This window comes from Salvelinus alpinus, chromosome 3 (genome assembly GCF_045679555.1).
Source record: "Salvelinus alpinus chromosome 3, SLU_Salpinus.1, whole genome shotgun sequence".
Taxonomy (NCBI): Eukaryota; Metazoa; Chordata; class Actinopteri; order Salmoniformes; family Salmonidae; genus Salvelinus; species Salvelinus alpinus.
The window spans coordinates 30,570,261-30,585,268 of NC_092088.1; the positions used below are offsets into that span (position 1 = coordinate 30,570,261).

Consider the following 15,008-nt stretch of genomic DNA (forward strand, 5'->3'; position numbering starts at 1 on the left):
TATTCTTCAACATCTTGGACATCTCGGCATACAACGCGTTTGTCATCTGGATGGCGTTGAACACAGATTGGAACAGAGGGAATCTCCAGAGACAGCTCTTTCTTGAGATGTGCAAGGCATTGATAAGACCTCAAATCCAGAAGAGGCAACATATCCCAAGGATCCCAGCCATCGTGGGGAGGATTCAGGAGGATGCTGGTTCCCCATCCGCCCAACCCACAGAACCAACAAGTAAGTGTGAGTGATGTTGTCGCATGTGTGTGTATCTGACTCTCCTACCTGGGCCTGCTGTAACTATTTACGTGAGTGAGATGTTAGACAAATTCCTGAACTAAGTGTTATCATCATTCTAGATTGCAGCCGGTAGCAACAAGAAGCTCTGCGATGTGTGTGGATCCAAGGACATGAAGACACAGTACACATGCATCAAGTGCAAGAAATACAGTTCCTCATGTGGTGTGTAGACCGGCCTTAATTTGTGTTCAACGGGGCTCATTTATCGTTTTCATTAAATACTGTTTGTAAAATTTGTCCTTCCAATTTGTTCAGTTCAAAGCAATAAACATCAATAGTGATGAAAACCTTGTTTCATTTATATTTGTTCAAGATAAATAATAATTCCACCCATGTCTTAATTGAAATTGATTTGTTTACAAAAATCCACATTCTATAAAAAAAACAAATGTAATCTAGCAGAGGTAAATGGAAAATTTTAACCATGTATGCTGTCAATTGATATAAGTCAACATCTAAGTATTTTTTACGTAAATTGTTACGGCTGTACTGTTTCAAAAACCCAATAATGTTGTGGGTCCATCAGACCCACGTACATTGGGTGAATAACAAAAACATGAACACCACACAAGGGTTAAGCTTACATGCAGGTGTTCGGAGCATGCTACTTAGCACAGGTGGCCGCCTATGTCTTCCGTAAACAAGTGCTGTAATATGGAGATATGGACGTGTGGAAACACTAACCTTATGCCTAGATGTGTGTGAATTGCAATTATATTATTTTCAGTAAATCTTTGGGATACATTTTTTCCCCCATCTATGGATCACATGTAATCAGTTGAGTATGAAGACACAGGATAAGCTTCCAACGTCTCTTTAATTGGATTTGAGTCATGGATTATAGCAGTAAATATGAGCTATTAAACATTTTCTCGCCTTCACCAAAATAGTTGATTGTGAATATACAAAGACATGAAAAGTTCATAACGGAATACTACATCAAATCACTTGACCCATTCTTTTAATGCAAGCAATTACAAATTGAAGTAAGAACTCGTTAACTCATAAAAACGGAACAAAATTGACAAATTTCAAGCAAAACAATTGTTCGAAAGAGGCATTTTAAAAACAAACTGAGAACTATATAATACATATGGCAAATCATTCCAGTGGTTCTCCATCTATTACAATGTAAAGCCGGAGTTCGTATGTCGTCGTTCTACACAATTTACAGTCTCGTTCTCAGGATTGTCCTTCCAACGTAGAAGTCGTCTCATCGAACAGACTGAGCAGGTTCTTTGGTTCAAAGCTGGGTCGAGGGAGGGGCTCTGAGCGGACCCAGTTCCGGACGGGCCATTGGGAAGTGTGTGTGGATGTGTTGTGCTGATTGTGTGCGTCCATGGACCGGTCTATCAGGCTGAGTCTGTGAGAGCCTGTGTCTTTGGGGGACCCTGTGAGTGCTGTCATTGTGTGGTGGGATCTGTCTGAGTGGATGCTGGAGGGTGTGTGTGCGAGGTTGAGGCTACGTGAAGGTGTGTGGATGTGACCAGAGTGTGTAGGGGTGTGGGCAGGACTGAGTTGATGGAATACTGGAGGGGAGTTTGGCAAAGGGGTGGAGGTGCTTCCCATGGATAGCCGGGATTTGATTCTGTTGAATGAGAAATTGTGTGAATGTCAAAGGGAAATAATAAGTGAAATATAAGTTAAGCCTTTTTCTATTGAGTAACTGTGGCTGAAAGGATGGACAAAAGATTGATCTCACTATACCTTTTCAGCAGCAGTGCTAACATTGCATTTTATTTTAATAATTTTTTATTGTTGACTTTTAGCTTAATAGGTACAGTTGCGGCAAATATATTGCCACCCTTGCACTTAAGTAATTACGGATTTCTCAAATAAATTGATATAAAAAAAGACTTTGTTACAAAACCTTCTGCCAAGATGTTCAAGGCCCCTAGTACCAGAGGCAGCAAAGCAACACCATATAGCATTATCAAATCTCCCCCATGTTTGTTTGTAGGGAGGATGTTCTTTTCATTTAATGCTTAATTTGGTCATCAGTAAACTGAGCTGATCTGTACTGGCAAAGAGCTCTAACTTTCCCCAGGATTTAGGCTTGTTTAGGTGGGTTTTTGAGACATTTAAAATCAGGCCTTCTTGTGCCTCCTTCAGCAGTGGGTTCTTTCTATGTTGACCAACTACCAAATGAAGCATTCAAAGAAAACAACATCCTCCCTACAATAAAATATGGGGGAGATTCGATAATGCTGTGGGTTTTCTTAGCTGCCTTTGGTACTGGGGGCCTTGAACATGTGCAAGACATCATGAAATCAGCAGATTATCAAGGTGTTTTAGAGTGCAATATTCAACCAAGTGTCCAAAAACAGTCTGTTGAATGTTGTGGGTTTTCCAGCAAACACATCAAAAGCACACTGGAATAGTTCAAGAAGAAAAGCTGAACTGTTCTGGAGTCATCAGCGAAGAGTCTATCCATAACGTATGGCGAAAGCTGAAAACAGCAGTCGGTGGAGGGCACCCCTCCAACATTGCAGAATTAGAACAGTTTGCTGCTGAAGAGTGCACATTTCTACTGGCAATTTGGCCCAGCAAGCTTATTGATGGCTACAAGAAGCATTTGTTGTCAGTCAGCTTGGCCAAACTCTGTGTAACCAAGTCCGTGCAACCAAGTCCTAGCTCCAGGGTGCCAATAATTCTGTCCATGCCATTTGTCTTTATCTTCTAAATAAAAATTGAATTGGTTCTGCAACATTGAAAACCCAACAAAATCCATTAAAAGTTATTTTTAGAAGATATTTGGGAATTATTTATTTTTACATTGTAGAATAGTGAAGACATCAAAACTATGAAATAACACATATGGAATCATGCAGTAACCCAAAAAGTGTAAAAAATATCAAAATATATTTTAGATTCATGACAGCTTTGCACTCAGCATTCTCTCAACCAACTTCATGAGGAATGCTTTTCCAACAGTCGAAGTAATTCCCACATATGCAGAGCACTTGTTGGCTGCTTTTCCTTCACTCTGTGATCCAACTCATCCCAAACCATCTCAATTGGGTTGAGGTGAGGTGATTGTGGAGGCCAGGTCATCTGATGCAGCACTCCATCACGCTCCTTCTTGGTCAAATAGAGCTTACACAGCCTGGAGGTGTTTTGGGTCATTGTCCTGTTGAAAAACAAATGATAGTCCCACTAAACGCAAACCAGCTGGGATGGTGTATCGCTGCAGAATGCTGTAATAGCCAAGCTGGTTAAAAGTGTGCCTTTTAACTGGCTCAAACGCATTAAGGAAAGAAATTCAACAAATGAACTTAACAAGGCACACCTGTTAATTGAAACGCACCTTCAGTGCTCGGTTGTCTCCACCAAGTCTGTCCCTAAACAATTTGATTTGCTGGTTTTACATATTAAAAACTTTCAAATAACTCTTTGTTGACTGTGTCTGGGTGTTATCAGCCACCACCAGCACTGGCCTGTGCTCTAAATGCCCTAAGCTCTCTTCTGGCCCCTTCCACCAGCTGACAAACTAACCCTGATTCAAATGACCATCCTACCCATGCAAGACTACAGAGATTAAATTTATAGATGGGCAGGTAAGGGTGCTCTCGAGCGGCTAGATGTTCTTTACCATTCGGCCATCAGATTTGCCACCAATGCTCCTTATAGGACAGATCACTGCACTCTATACTCCTCTGTAAACTGGTCATCTCTGTATACCCGTTGCAAGACCCACTGGTTGATGCTTATTTATAAAACTCTTAGGCCACACTCCCCCTATCTGAGATATCTACTGCAGCCCTCATCCTCCACACACAACACCCTTTCTGCCAGTCACATTCTGTTAAAGGTCACCAAAGCACACATCCCTGGGTCACTCCTCTTTTCAGTTCGCTACAGCTAGCGACTGGAACGAGCTGCAACAAACACTCAAACTGGACAGTTTTATCTCAATCTCTTCAAAGACTCAATCATGGACACTCTTATTGACAGTTGTGGCTGCTTCGCGTGATGTATTGTTGTCTCTACCGTCTTTCCCTTTGTGCTGTTGTCTGTGCCCAATAATGTTTGTACCATGTTTTGTGCTGCTACCATGTTGTGTTGCTGCCATGTCTTAGGTCTCTCTTTATGTAGTGTTGTCTCTCGTCGTGATGTGTGTTTTGTCCTAAATATATGTACACATTTTTTTTTTTCAGCCCCCGTAGCCGCAGGAGGCCTTTTGGTAGGCCATCATTGTAAATAAGAATTTGTTCTTAACTGACTTGCCTAATAAAATTTATATATTTTTTAAAGCTGGTTGAGAGAGTGCCAAGTGTGCAAAGCTGTCATCAAGGCAAAGGGTGGCTACTTTGAATAATCTCAGAAATAAAATAACTGTTGATTTGAAGAACACTTTTTTGGTTACTATGATTCCATATGTGTTATTTGATGTCTTCACTATTATTCTACAATGTAGAAAATAGTAAAAATAAAGAAAAACCATTGAATGAATAGGTGTGTCCAAACTTTTGACTGGTACTGTATATTATCCATTGACAGTGAAGTAGTCTGAGTGTACAAAACATTAGGAAAACCTTATAATATTGACTTGCACCGACTTTTGCCTCAGAACAGCCTCACTTCGTTGGGCATGGATCCTAAACGGTGTCGAAAGCGTTCCCCACGGGTGCTGGCCAATGTTGACTCCAATGCTTCCCACAGTTGTGTCAAGTTAGCTGGTAGTGGGTCTCTACTCTGAATAGCTCATTCCATCACATCCCCCAGATGCTCAACTGGATTGAGATCTGGTGACTGGGCAGGCCACTGCAGTAAGCTGAATTCACAGTCATGTTCATGGAACCATTCCTGGACAATCCTAGCCTTGTGGCATAATCCTGCTGAAAAAAACTGATTTGCAGATGGATATACTACTGCCATTAAGGGATGCACCTGATTGGCAATGATGTTCAGATATCCTGTGGCATTCAAACGTTGCTCCACTTCCATCAAGGGGCCCACTTGAGTAAAAGCGTTTCTCCACACCCTAGTCCTCCCATCAGCAGGAACCCGGATTCCGACCAGGCAATGTTTTTCCAATTCTCCAGGGTCTACTGTTTTCATTCCTTAGCCCACTGCAATCGCAGTTAGTTTTTTTGATGAAAGAAGTGGAACTCTAAGGTCGTCGGCTGGAACCAGCAGCGTTGCGGTTCTTGACAGACTCAAACCGGTGGGCCTTGCATCTACTACCATACCGCATTCAAAGACAGTTAAATCTTTTGTCTTGCCCATTCACTCTGAATGGCAAACATACACAATCCATTCCTCAAATATACTTATTGAACCGGTCTCCTCCCCTTCATCTACACTGATTGAAGAGTATTTAACAATAAGGGATCATAGCTTTCACCTGGTCAGTCTCATAGAAAAAGCAGGTGTTCCTAATGTCTTGTACACTCAGTGTATATGAATATGCAGAAAAAAAAGACAATGAGGTTGCATTAAATGGAGAACTCCCTCCCAATCAATATCTCAAATGCTCAATCTCATTTGGATGTTATCTGGTCTCGTGTCAGTTCAGAGTTTGTCATTTACCTGTGAGAGAAGGTGGGGGAGTGATCCGGGCCTAGGGCGTCGGGCAAAAACACCACGTCCTCTAGGCTGCCTGAGTCAGTGTGCATCATGGCACTGGGAGGCAGCATGAACTCCAGCTCCGAACTCTCCTTTGGAGGGGTGCACGGGGAAGGGGGCGTCCAGCGTGGAAGGAACGGGAGGTTGAGAGAGGAGAAGAGCCCCCAACCAGAGTATAAAATAGACTAAAAGAGAAAGGTAGAAGATACACAAGTTTATTTGAATAGAAGTACTAATCAAACAAGTCCATCTTGAACAACATTGAGAGTCTATCCACAGGGATACAAACTGGTGAAGGCCCAAAAAGGAGACACTTATTTTGTGCACTGAAACATGGAAAAAATCCCTGCTAGGGGGAAATGCAGGTTAAGTAATTAAATTACAAATAATATGATTTACATGATCAGTCTGTGTGTAAAATAAAAAGGGGTTAATGTGAACCTAACTCTCACCTAAAAAAACTACTTAAAGAAAGCAATCCAATGTTATTTGTTGCCTAGACTTTACAGCAAACGACACAAGTCTTGAGAAAAAAACAATACATTAATATTGCAGTTAGCCATGACGGCCTTTATAGAACGTTTGTGACCACACATCTAAAATATTGCATTTGGGGGAAAAAAAGACCTTAAAGTAGAAATAGAATGAAACTAACTGGCACTCTTTTTGCTCTATTATAGTGGCCACTATAGTAGACATCGATCAAGTGCACAAGGCTACATGTGCAAAAATAATGTTCACTGAGTTAAAAAAAACATAATCCCCCTCACTCACACACAAGTGATACTGTCAAGTTCAACAACAAAAGCAATATCTTTGGACTACACTGCACATTATTACATTGTATACTTTCTGCCTGTGGACATCTGTTCTACAATGTGCCAGCAGAACATGATACCCTTTGTTGGCATAATTGATCTCTTTCAGGCAGAGAGTACACCTGGCATACCCCTTTTTATCCACTGTATTGAAAAAGTGAGAAAGTGTGTGGTGTTCCTTTCACCTCCATAGTGGCATCCAGCTTAAGCCCGGCCCAGCTACACTTGATCCCTGAATCCACTTGTTTAACAAGCAACGCCTCATTTTCAACTAATTCTCTCATTATGAAAATTAACCACATACTGTAGAGGGAAAACATTAGTTCACAGATAGTAGTTAGTTAGCTAGTTAACATTTCACACAGATTGCCAGGGTCCTGGTAAGCAACTAAACCGTTGTAAATTGAGGAACAGCAAGGAGTCATATACCAGTTAATATTATAGCGAATTGGTTAGGTTACTAACGTTAGCTCATCTGATGTAACATTAGAAGCTAACGTTGGCTGTCTGACTTTATTAACCAACTAATTTTCGCACCATAAACTCAATTATTTGATCAGTTAAGTTGGCTAATGTTGCTCAACATTTCTCTGGCTAGCTAAACGGAGAATTCGATCCAGCTAGCAAGATACTTAACAATGCTAACAATACTTGTTCCACCACACTTTCTCCCTCACCTCAAACTTTCCAAATGCCAGTTGTTTTTCCAGTTACAGCTCATGAAGTACGCTCCATCACCTTCTCACCCCTGTCCCCGTGGTCAGGCTTCTCCCCTACCTCTTCGGTATCGTTCAGGGGATGTGCTGCTGTAACCGGCAAACTGCGTTTCTACTCTCTGCTGTCTTTCCAGAGCGCACGCTGATGCTGTAACTAGCAAATTGGTTGTCCCTTCTCTCTTCAGTCGCGTGCTGTATTCTGTTGTTATGTGAACAATTAGCTGAACATTGGATACAGCCAGTATTGCTCCAAACGCACATCACTCGTTCGCTTACAGCCAGTAGTGATCCAAAGCCGCCCCACACCCAACATTTTCTCAATGGATCTACACGAATCACGTAGGTCACCTATTTTGGATTCAAAACGGCAAATTTTGCCGAAAGGTGACTAGTGTGCATCCCTGTATCCAACATGTGTATCATAGCTACTTTAAAATATATTTTCTTATGCTGGTTAGCAGTTGAGTTTGAACAAAATGCTTTATAAATGAAAAGTATTATTATTATAGTTAAATCGCAGTTTAGAGGGAGGCGGAAAGTTATGGCTGCTGGGTTTACCAACCTGGCAGAAGGTGACTAGTGTGAGCAGGGTTTCGCGGAGGAGGAGGGAGACATGGCGCCTCCACATGTGTCTCCTGACCACTGTCAGGGTGAGGAGCTCGGGCACAGTGGCCCTCACAGACAGCTCTGGGGCCAGCATCATCCGCAGCACAGTCTGCAGCTCCACTGACAAGCCTGGAAGTACACAGACAATAACGGGAAACAGAAAATTAAGATAAAAAGGATGACCCTAATAGGCATTACACATAAAATGTGACTGTCCAGACTCGAGACAAACTTGCCAGGTGCAAACCATATGAACAAAATTATTCCTTTACACTGATGCTCCCGATTGCTTTTCTATATTAGACAAACACATGGAAGGACATGACAGTGTGCAGGTTAATTTCACTGCTAAAAAGGAGGAGTACAAATCAAACGGGCAAATCTTGTATAACATTGAAAGTCAATCCAACATGCGTATCGTATATATATTTTCTTAAGACCTGGGGTCGTAGCCACAAAGCATTTCAGAGTAGAAAATTGGTTGTAAGTGCTAAGAGACATTTTACCCTACCCTATTTGGTTTAAAAAATAAATACATTTAAAAAATAAGTTGTCCATGAGCTGTCCTAACCAGTTAAAAGTTACCAGCAGGTGTCTTGATAATAAAAAAAAGGCAGTGAGTCAGTGGTTCCTGTGTCACATGCAATTGCTTTGGATTTGTTGAAAGAATTGGATATTTCTAGGATATGATCAATCCATAAATAATCTAAACCTACACGCAACTCTTGGGCTTTTGACAATGATTTCACGAGGCCTATTTCACTAGGCAGAGATTGTGTCAGGCAAAAACTATATGAAGCATTTTATCATTGCAACATTTGATGTACAGTTACATTCAACGTGGTTGTCCGAAGCGTGTTCACAGCTGTGGCGATGTCTTACCGCAACTGGGTATTTCCCATAATTTGTAAGAATATCAATGAGCGTCATCACCATCTTTCCTTTGTGGTACCTCAAACTGTCGTGATTAGCACCTGAGAAACTTTTGAGGAGTTTTACTCCTGGCTCAGAGTTTGAGCAGTGTCTGAATATCATCCTAAAACCTACTCTGAGTTGAGTTTCTTTTGTCTTAAAAACAGGTTAACAGGATTCCAGGATTCCTAGTACCTTCTCTGAGATGCTTTGTGGATACGGCCCCAGATGTGTAAAATCTGCCATTACCCATTATCTGTGTCATATTTTGATGATTGTTAAATTGTAAAAAAAGAAATGCCAATAAATATATTGTAAAAAAAAGAAAAGAAAAAAGCTGCCATTACCATTGGTAAACTCTGCGGGTAGACGGCCTTGTCTGAGCTGCTGCCATCCCTCTCCCCCTTTCGGCACCTCCATATTGCAAGCCAGCTCCAAGATGGACACGCCAAGACTGAGAGAAACAGTAAAGTCTCATTATTACTAATTGATTAGATATAAATCGTGTTTTTTCCTCACCAGGTGTTCAAAGCACTTCACATCATAAAGGGGAATCACTTCCTCCATTATTAGGGAGTATAGGGAGCACCGGCATCATCACCTGAAAACATCAGCAGCAGGGCCATACACGCCCCTCAGCAGCTCTGGGGCCATGTATCGGGGATCACCCTCCTGGACATCCTCCTCCTCCCTCCCCTCCGGCAGGCCAGCGGCGACACTCTCCCCTCGGAGCTCCAGTGCCAGCCCAAAGTCTCCTAGTTTGAGGCGGCCAGAGCGCGTCAGGAACACGTTGGCTGGCTTGAGGTCCAGGTGGGCGAAGCCGCGGGTGTGAAGATGGTGCAGGGCCGAGAGGAGGTCGCACAGGTATGCCCACGCTGCAGGCTCATCTGTAGAGTAATGGGAGAAAAATGTGTCATTATGGACACATACAGGGTTACATTCCTCAGGTATTGTTAGCACAGCCGTATTGTGCATCAGTGGCGGTCAAACAAAGTGTATCAACAGAAATCATCACACTCCAAATATGTCATAGAAATAGGTAACAAGAACTATAAAGAAATACAAAGAAATTCCCATTAACTACATTTAATTTCACCGCCATTCACATATCACATCCATAGAACAGTAGTATGCAACATATGATGTGTCACACAGTGCACCTTTCCAATTTTTACTGACTGACCTGGGCTGGAAGGTTGCGCCTCGGCGTGCAGCAGCAGGCTGGTGCAGCACAGTTCCATCTGGATGTACAAGCGGCACCCCTCCTCCCAGGCTGCCACAAAGCCCAGGATGTGTGGGTGGGGGCACAGGCGCTCGTGGTTCTGAGCTTCCCGCATACTCCTTTTGCGCTCACTGTTGCCCCTGAAGCGCTGGACTGAACGCTTGACAGCGTAGTGGTGCCCGTCCTGGAGGCTCATTACCTGGGAAGTGGTCAAGTGGAGCTCTGAGATCTTGTCCTCGTGTTATTTAGGCTCTCCACATTAAAGATGTTGATTGACATGATAAAAAAAAATGTTTTAAACAATGATATTTTCATTTCCTGTGCTTCCGTTTTGGACAGTTCCCACTCACCTTGTACACCTCACCGAAGGACCCTCTTCCCAGCAGGCCCAGGTTGGTGAAGCACTGGTTGAAGTAGGACTGCTGTCTGCCGGGGTCGTACAGCAACAGCGGAGGGGGAGATTTGATGAGGGAGTGGGAGAGGGGAGACCAGGGGGACGGGGGGCGCTGGGGGAAGACCCGGCTCAGAGGGGGGCAGCCCTTGGACGGGGGGCGCGGGGGTAGTGAGTGTGAGATATGGGCGGGAGGCGAGAGAGATGAGGCGGAGGATGAAGAGAAGGGAAGGCGGCGTTTCTTAAGGGAGAAGGACTGCTCGGCCTTGGAGAAGTGGGTGGGGAGGGGGAGAGGTGTGGTGGCCACTTTCGTTTCCAAGTACACAGACATGGCTTGGAGATGTTGAGGGATCAAAAAAGGGGCAATGGCCTGGGAAGTGACAGGGAAGGTATGGTGACCGTAGGATCCTGAGTTTCTGAGCACAAGTTTTGAGATTCAGAGCTGAGAAAATAGAAAGGTCAACATTAGTGTGATTTCAACATGGTCAAGACAAGGTGATGTTGACATTGGGTGCAAAACAGATACCATATCTGTGAAAGACAACCTAATCAAATCCACTTTAGGTAGCTAATAATAATAGCCTGAACTATATAGGTGACGTGTCAGTCAAATAGCCATTTAATATTGACCAACTAAGCTGGCACAAACGTCATTGATTTTGTTTCTGGTAAATAAATTAACGTTGTCAGCAAATAACTGTAGCCTTGCCATCTATTTGGGTAATCTTAACATTAACATTACAGGGAAATTGCATTATTCAATGTAAACAATAGCTAGCCAGCCCTCCAAAATAAGTTTACTTACCAAACTGGACGAAATCTATCAAATGAACAGCTTAATTCCAAGTGACAGTCATCAACGTAGCTAATAGTAGCATTCTTATGACCAGAGAAACACGAAAGTCATCGTTAGATTAAAATATACTGGTTAATGTTCGATAGTTAGCAAATAGAGCTGGCTAGCTCCTATCCAAGTCAAGCAGACTGTATTTCATAGAAAAGAGATGTATGTTTCTGAACCAGAGGAGAACGACTTTCCCCGCCTCAATCAAGTACGGTTAGCTGCAGCCAATATGGCGACCGGAGGACTTCTTCTTCGATGAGGTTTAACTGCGGTTGGCATCCAATATATGTTGCATTACTGCCACCTACTAGACTGGAGTACAACTCCCTTATGCTTTGCTTGAAAAAAACAAAAAAACTATTACCCTACCATCTAACACTACACTCACAATTTTTTTTAAATACTTTTTAAAAACACACCTTTACTCCACTATTTAGTCCTACCTCATGCCAACAACTTGAAAGGATGTGACACCACCACGTAACACACCCTGTAACTCTTCTGATGTCAAGTCTCGCACACCCAAGTACCTCTCCACAGTTGCCACCACAACCTCAATTTTCTTGGACTGACGTTCCATCCCTGCAGTAAAGTTGATAACCATTGCTATAAAATGCTAAAAATCCAATCTTACTGAAACATATATCACTTGTTGGCCTATCCCTCTGTACTGGTACAGATCTACTACTCACACCCCTCCTCTCAGGATCCCAGCCCTTGATCCATCTTCCTATACTTTCTTCACTGCCTCAGCATATGACAAATTCTGCACTACTCTAACCCTGGAAACCTCAATCTGCCTCTCTCGCATGGGACATTTCTTATCCCCAGCTCCATGGGCACCTCTATAATTAACACATACCACTACTTTCCCCAATGCGACACATTCCTTTTAGAGAGAAGTTGTCAAGGAAGTGAGTTTGTGTTTATACAGTACCTCCCGCCCTTCCATCAACCAAACATATCAATGCGGTAATATACGGAGCTATACAGAGCACTCCACATTGTTACAACATTTGGAGCTCAATTTGGCCTCGTTTGTTGTTTTTTAACGTTTTGTTTTTCATTATAAAAAAATTATCAGCAAACAACAATGTCAGGATTTGGCCAGGATTGTCCAGGTTTTGGTCACTAGATGCCCCCATTGCGCCTTTTTTGAACCTTTTGTTTTTCCCTTGTTCTAATTATTATTTGCACCTGTGTGTCATTTCATTGTAGGTATTTAAACCCTGTGTGTTTCTCAGTTCTTTGCTCAGTGTTTGTATGTTAGCACCCAGCCATGCTGTGAACATGTATTTCTCCAGTTGGATTTTCCTGTACTCTGGTTTTGTTCTTGTTTGTTTTTGATTATTCTTTTGAGGTTTGTTTTTGGATAATGTCTTAACAAGATGATTCAATTCAATCACAAAAATGTTTAATTTTGGTAGAGAATTCTGGAATTTTTGTTTGTGTATAAAGTATTTGGCAACAAGAATTTAAAAAATTTACAATAATTGCAATGGTCTTGTTATCTTTGCAATAGTAACATACTGTATATCCTTAATGTCAAAAACATGGGTAGTGTTCAAAAAGGTAAATAAGTATTCTGCAAGGTTTTCCCCAAAACCTATCACAGATTTAAATTCATAGAACAAGTGTGCAAGATTTTCACTTTTTTCGTAGAAAACACAGATATCATCAATATCAACAAATTTGGACAACATAAGATATATCCATGTAATTCTATTTAGAATCTTAAAGTGGACTACCTTACATTTGTTTGGTATACAATATTTGTAAGGCATCAACCAAGCTTTTTTCCAGACAATATCAGGAATAAGCATGTTCCAGAAAAATGTTCCTCTCGGCGTAAGTTGGTTCCGTGAATGGAAAATGTGTCTTATGTATTTGTTACAAAAATTCTCAAGTAAGCCCACGCTTTCCAAGCTGAGTTCTGGATAAGTTCTGTGATCATCACCAAAGCTAAGATGAGTTTTCATTCGTGTAGTTAGACCACTGGGAATGGCTTTGATCACAGAAATAAACTCTCTGAAAGGTATTGGAAACTCATTCATTGTTCTAAATTGTTCATATGAAAGAATATTACCCCTGTTGTCGAAAACATCAATAACAAAGTCAAAGTCTCATGCCAGGTAGGGTAGAACAATGACTTATTCCTTACAATTATGTCTGAATTATTCCATAAAATAGCTTTATGTGAGGAAAGGTTGTGCAGGAAACAAATTTTCCAGGACATTAAAGCTTCTTGGTGAAACCTAGCCAATTTAGCAGGTAATATTTCAGGAATATAATTATATTTCAGTGAAAATTGAAGACATCCCAACTTATTACACATACTAAATTGATTCTATATTGACCAAACATATTTTCAACCAATTGATCTTGAACGTGTTATTTATGTCAACAAAATCCAACACTTCCAGACCTCCTTCAGATCTCTTATTTGAGAGGGCTGACTTTTTTAGTTTGTGAGATGTATTTTTCCAGATTAAGCCAAGAAGGGTCTTGTTGATCTCTTTACAGGTAGAGGGATTTACAAATAAAGATAATGAGGGGTACAAAAAGCGAGACAGTCCCTCTGCCTTGAACAGAAGCACTCTCCCAAGTATAGATAGACCCCTTTGTAGCCAATTATTAAATATATTCTTGTTTATTAATTTTAGGAGAGAAATTCATACAGTGGGGCAAAAAAGTATTTAGTCAGCCACCAATTGTGCAAGTTCTCCCACCTAAAAAGATGAGGCCTGTAATTTTCATCATAGGTACACTTCAACTATGACAGACAAAATTAGAAAGAAAAAAAATCCAGAAAATCACATTGTAGGATTTTTTATGAATTTATTTGCAAATTATGGTGGAAAATAAGTATTTGGTCACCTACAAACAAGCAAGATTTCTGGCTCTCACAGACCTGTAACTTCTTCTTTAAGAGGCTCCTCTGTCCTCCACTCGTTACCTGTATTAATGGCACCTGTTTGAACTTGTTATCAGTATAAAAGACACCTGTCCACAACCTCAAACAGTCACACTCCAAACTCCACTATGGCCAAGACCAAAGAGCTGTCAAAGGACACCAGAAACAAAATTGTAGACCTGCACCAGGCTGGGAAGACTGAATCTGCAATAGGTAAGCAGCTTGGTTTGAAGAAATCAACTGTGGGAGCAATTATTAGGAAATGGAAGACATACAAGACCACTGATAATCTCCCTCGATCTGGGGCTCCACGCAAGATCTCACCCCGTGGGGTCAAAATGATCACAAGAACAGTGAGCAAAAATCCCAGAACCACACGGGGGGACCTAGTGAATGACCTGCAGAGAGCTGGGACCAAAGTAACAAAGCCTACCATCAGTAACACACTACGCCGCCAGGGACTCAAATCCTGCAGTGCCAGACGTGTCCCCCTGCTTAAGCCAGTACATGTCCAGGCCCGTCTGAAGTTTGCTAGAGAGCATTTGGATGATCCAGAAGAAGATTGGGAGAATGTCATATGGTCAGATGAAACCAAAATATAACTTTTTGGTAAAAACTCAACTCGTCGTGTTTGGAGGACAAAGAATGCTGAGTTGCATCCAAAGAACACCATACCTACTGTGAAGCATTGGGGTGGAAACATCATGCTTTGGGGCTGATTTT

The 15,008-nt window shown here is 41.8% G+C and overlaps 1 protein-coding gene across 2 annotated transcripts; it reads right to left on the reverse strand.

Moving 5' to 3' along the window:
* Positions 1-1,092: 1,092 nt before the first annotated feature.
* Positions 1,093-11,573, reverse strand: pkmyt1 (protein kinase, membrane associated tyrosine/threonine 1). 2 transcript variants are annotated; one of them, XM_071392515.1, is made up of 8 exons: positions 11,333-11,573; positions 10,487-10,969; positions 10,098-10,335; positions 9,516-9,801; positions 9,262-9,368; positions 7,959-8,131; positions 5,827-6,047; positions 1,093-1,882 (listed from the first exon to the last, which is right to left on the reverse strand). In XM_071392515.1, exons 2-8 carry the CDS (start codon positions 10,856-10,858, stop codon positions 1,477-1,479), a joined length of 1,803 nt encoding a protein of 600 aa, XP_071248616.1. In that variant the 5' UTR covers positions 10,859-10,969; positions 11,333-11,573; the 3' UTR covers positions 1,093-1,476. The 2 variants fall into 2 exon arrangements, with proteins under 2 accessions (XP_071248616.1, XP_071248617.1); XM_071392516.1 differs by lacking the exon at positions 1,093-1,882 and adding an exon at positions 3,075-3,424 and having other exon boundaries at positions 11,333-11,472.
* Between the last annotated feature and the right edge of the window lie 3,435 nt (positions 11,574-15,008).

What these genes read in the sequence shown, in the direction of transcription:
- pkmyt1 (XM_071392515.1), bottom strand. Translation starts at nt 10,858, where the DNA reads ATGTCTGTGTACTTGGAAACGAAAGTGGCCACCACACCTCTCCCCCTC. An exon ending in CCTGCTGCTGATGTTTTCAG is followed by an intron (nt 9,369 to 9,515) that starts GTGATGATGCCG and finishes TGTTTCTCTCAG; the next exon opens with TCTTGGCGTGTCCATCTTGG. An exon ending in TCCCCCACCTTCTCTCACAG is followed by an intron (nt 1,883 to 5,826) that starts GTAAATGACAAA and finishes CTCATTCAACAG; the next exon opens with AATCAAATCCCGGCTATCCA.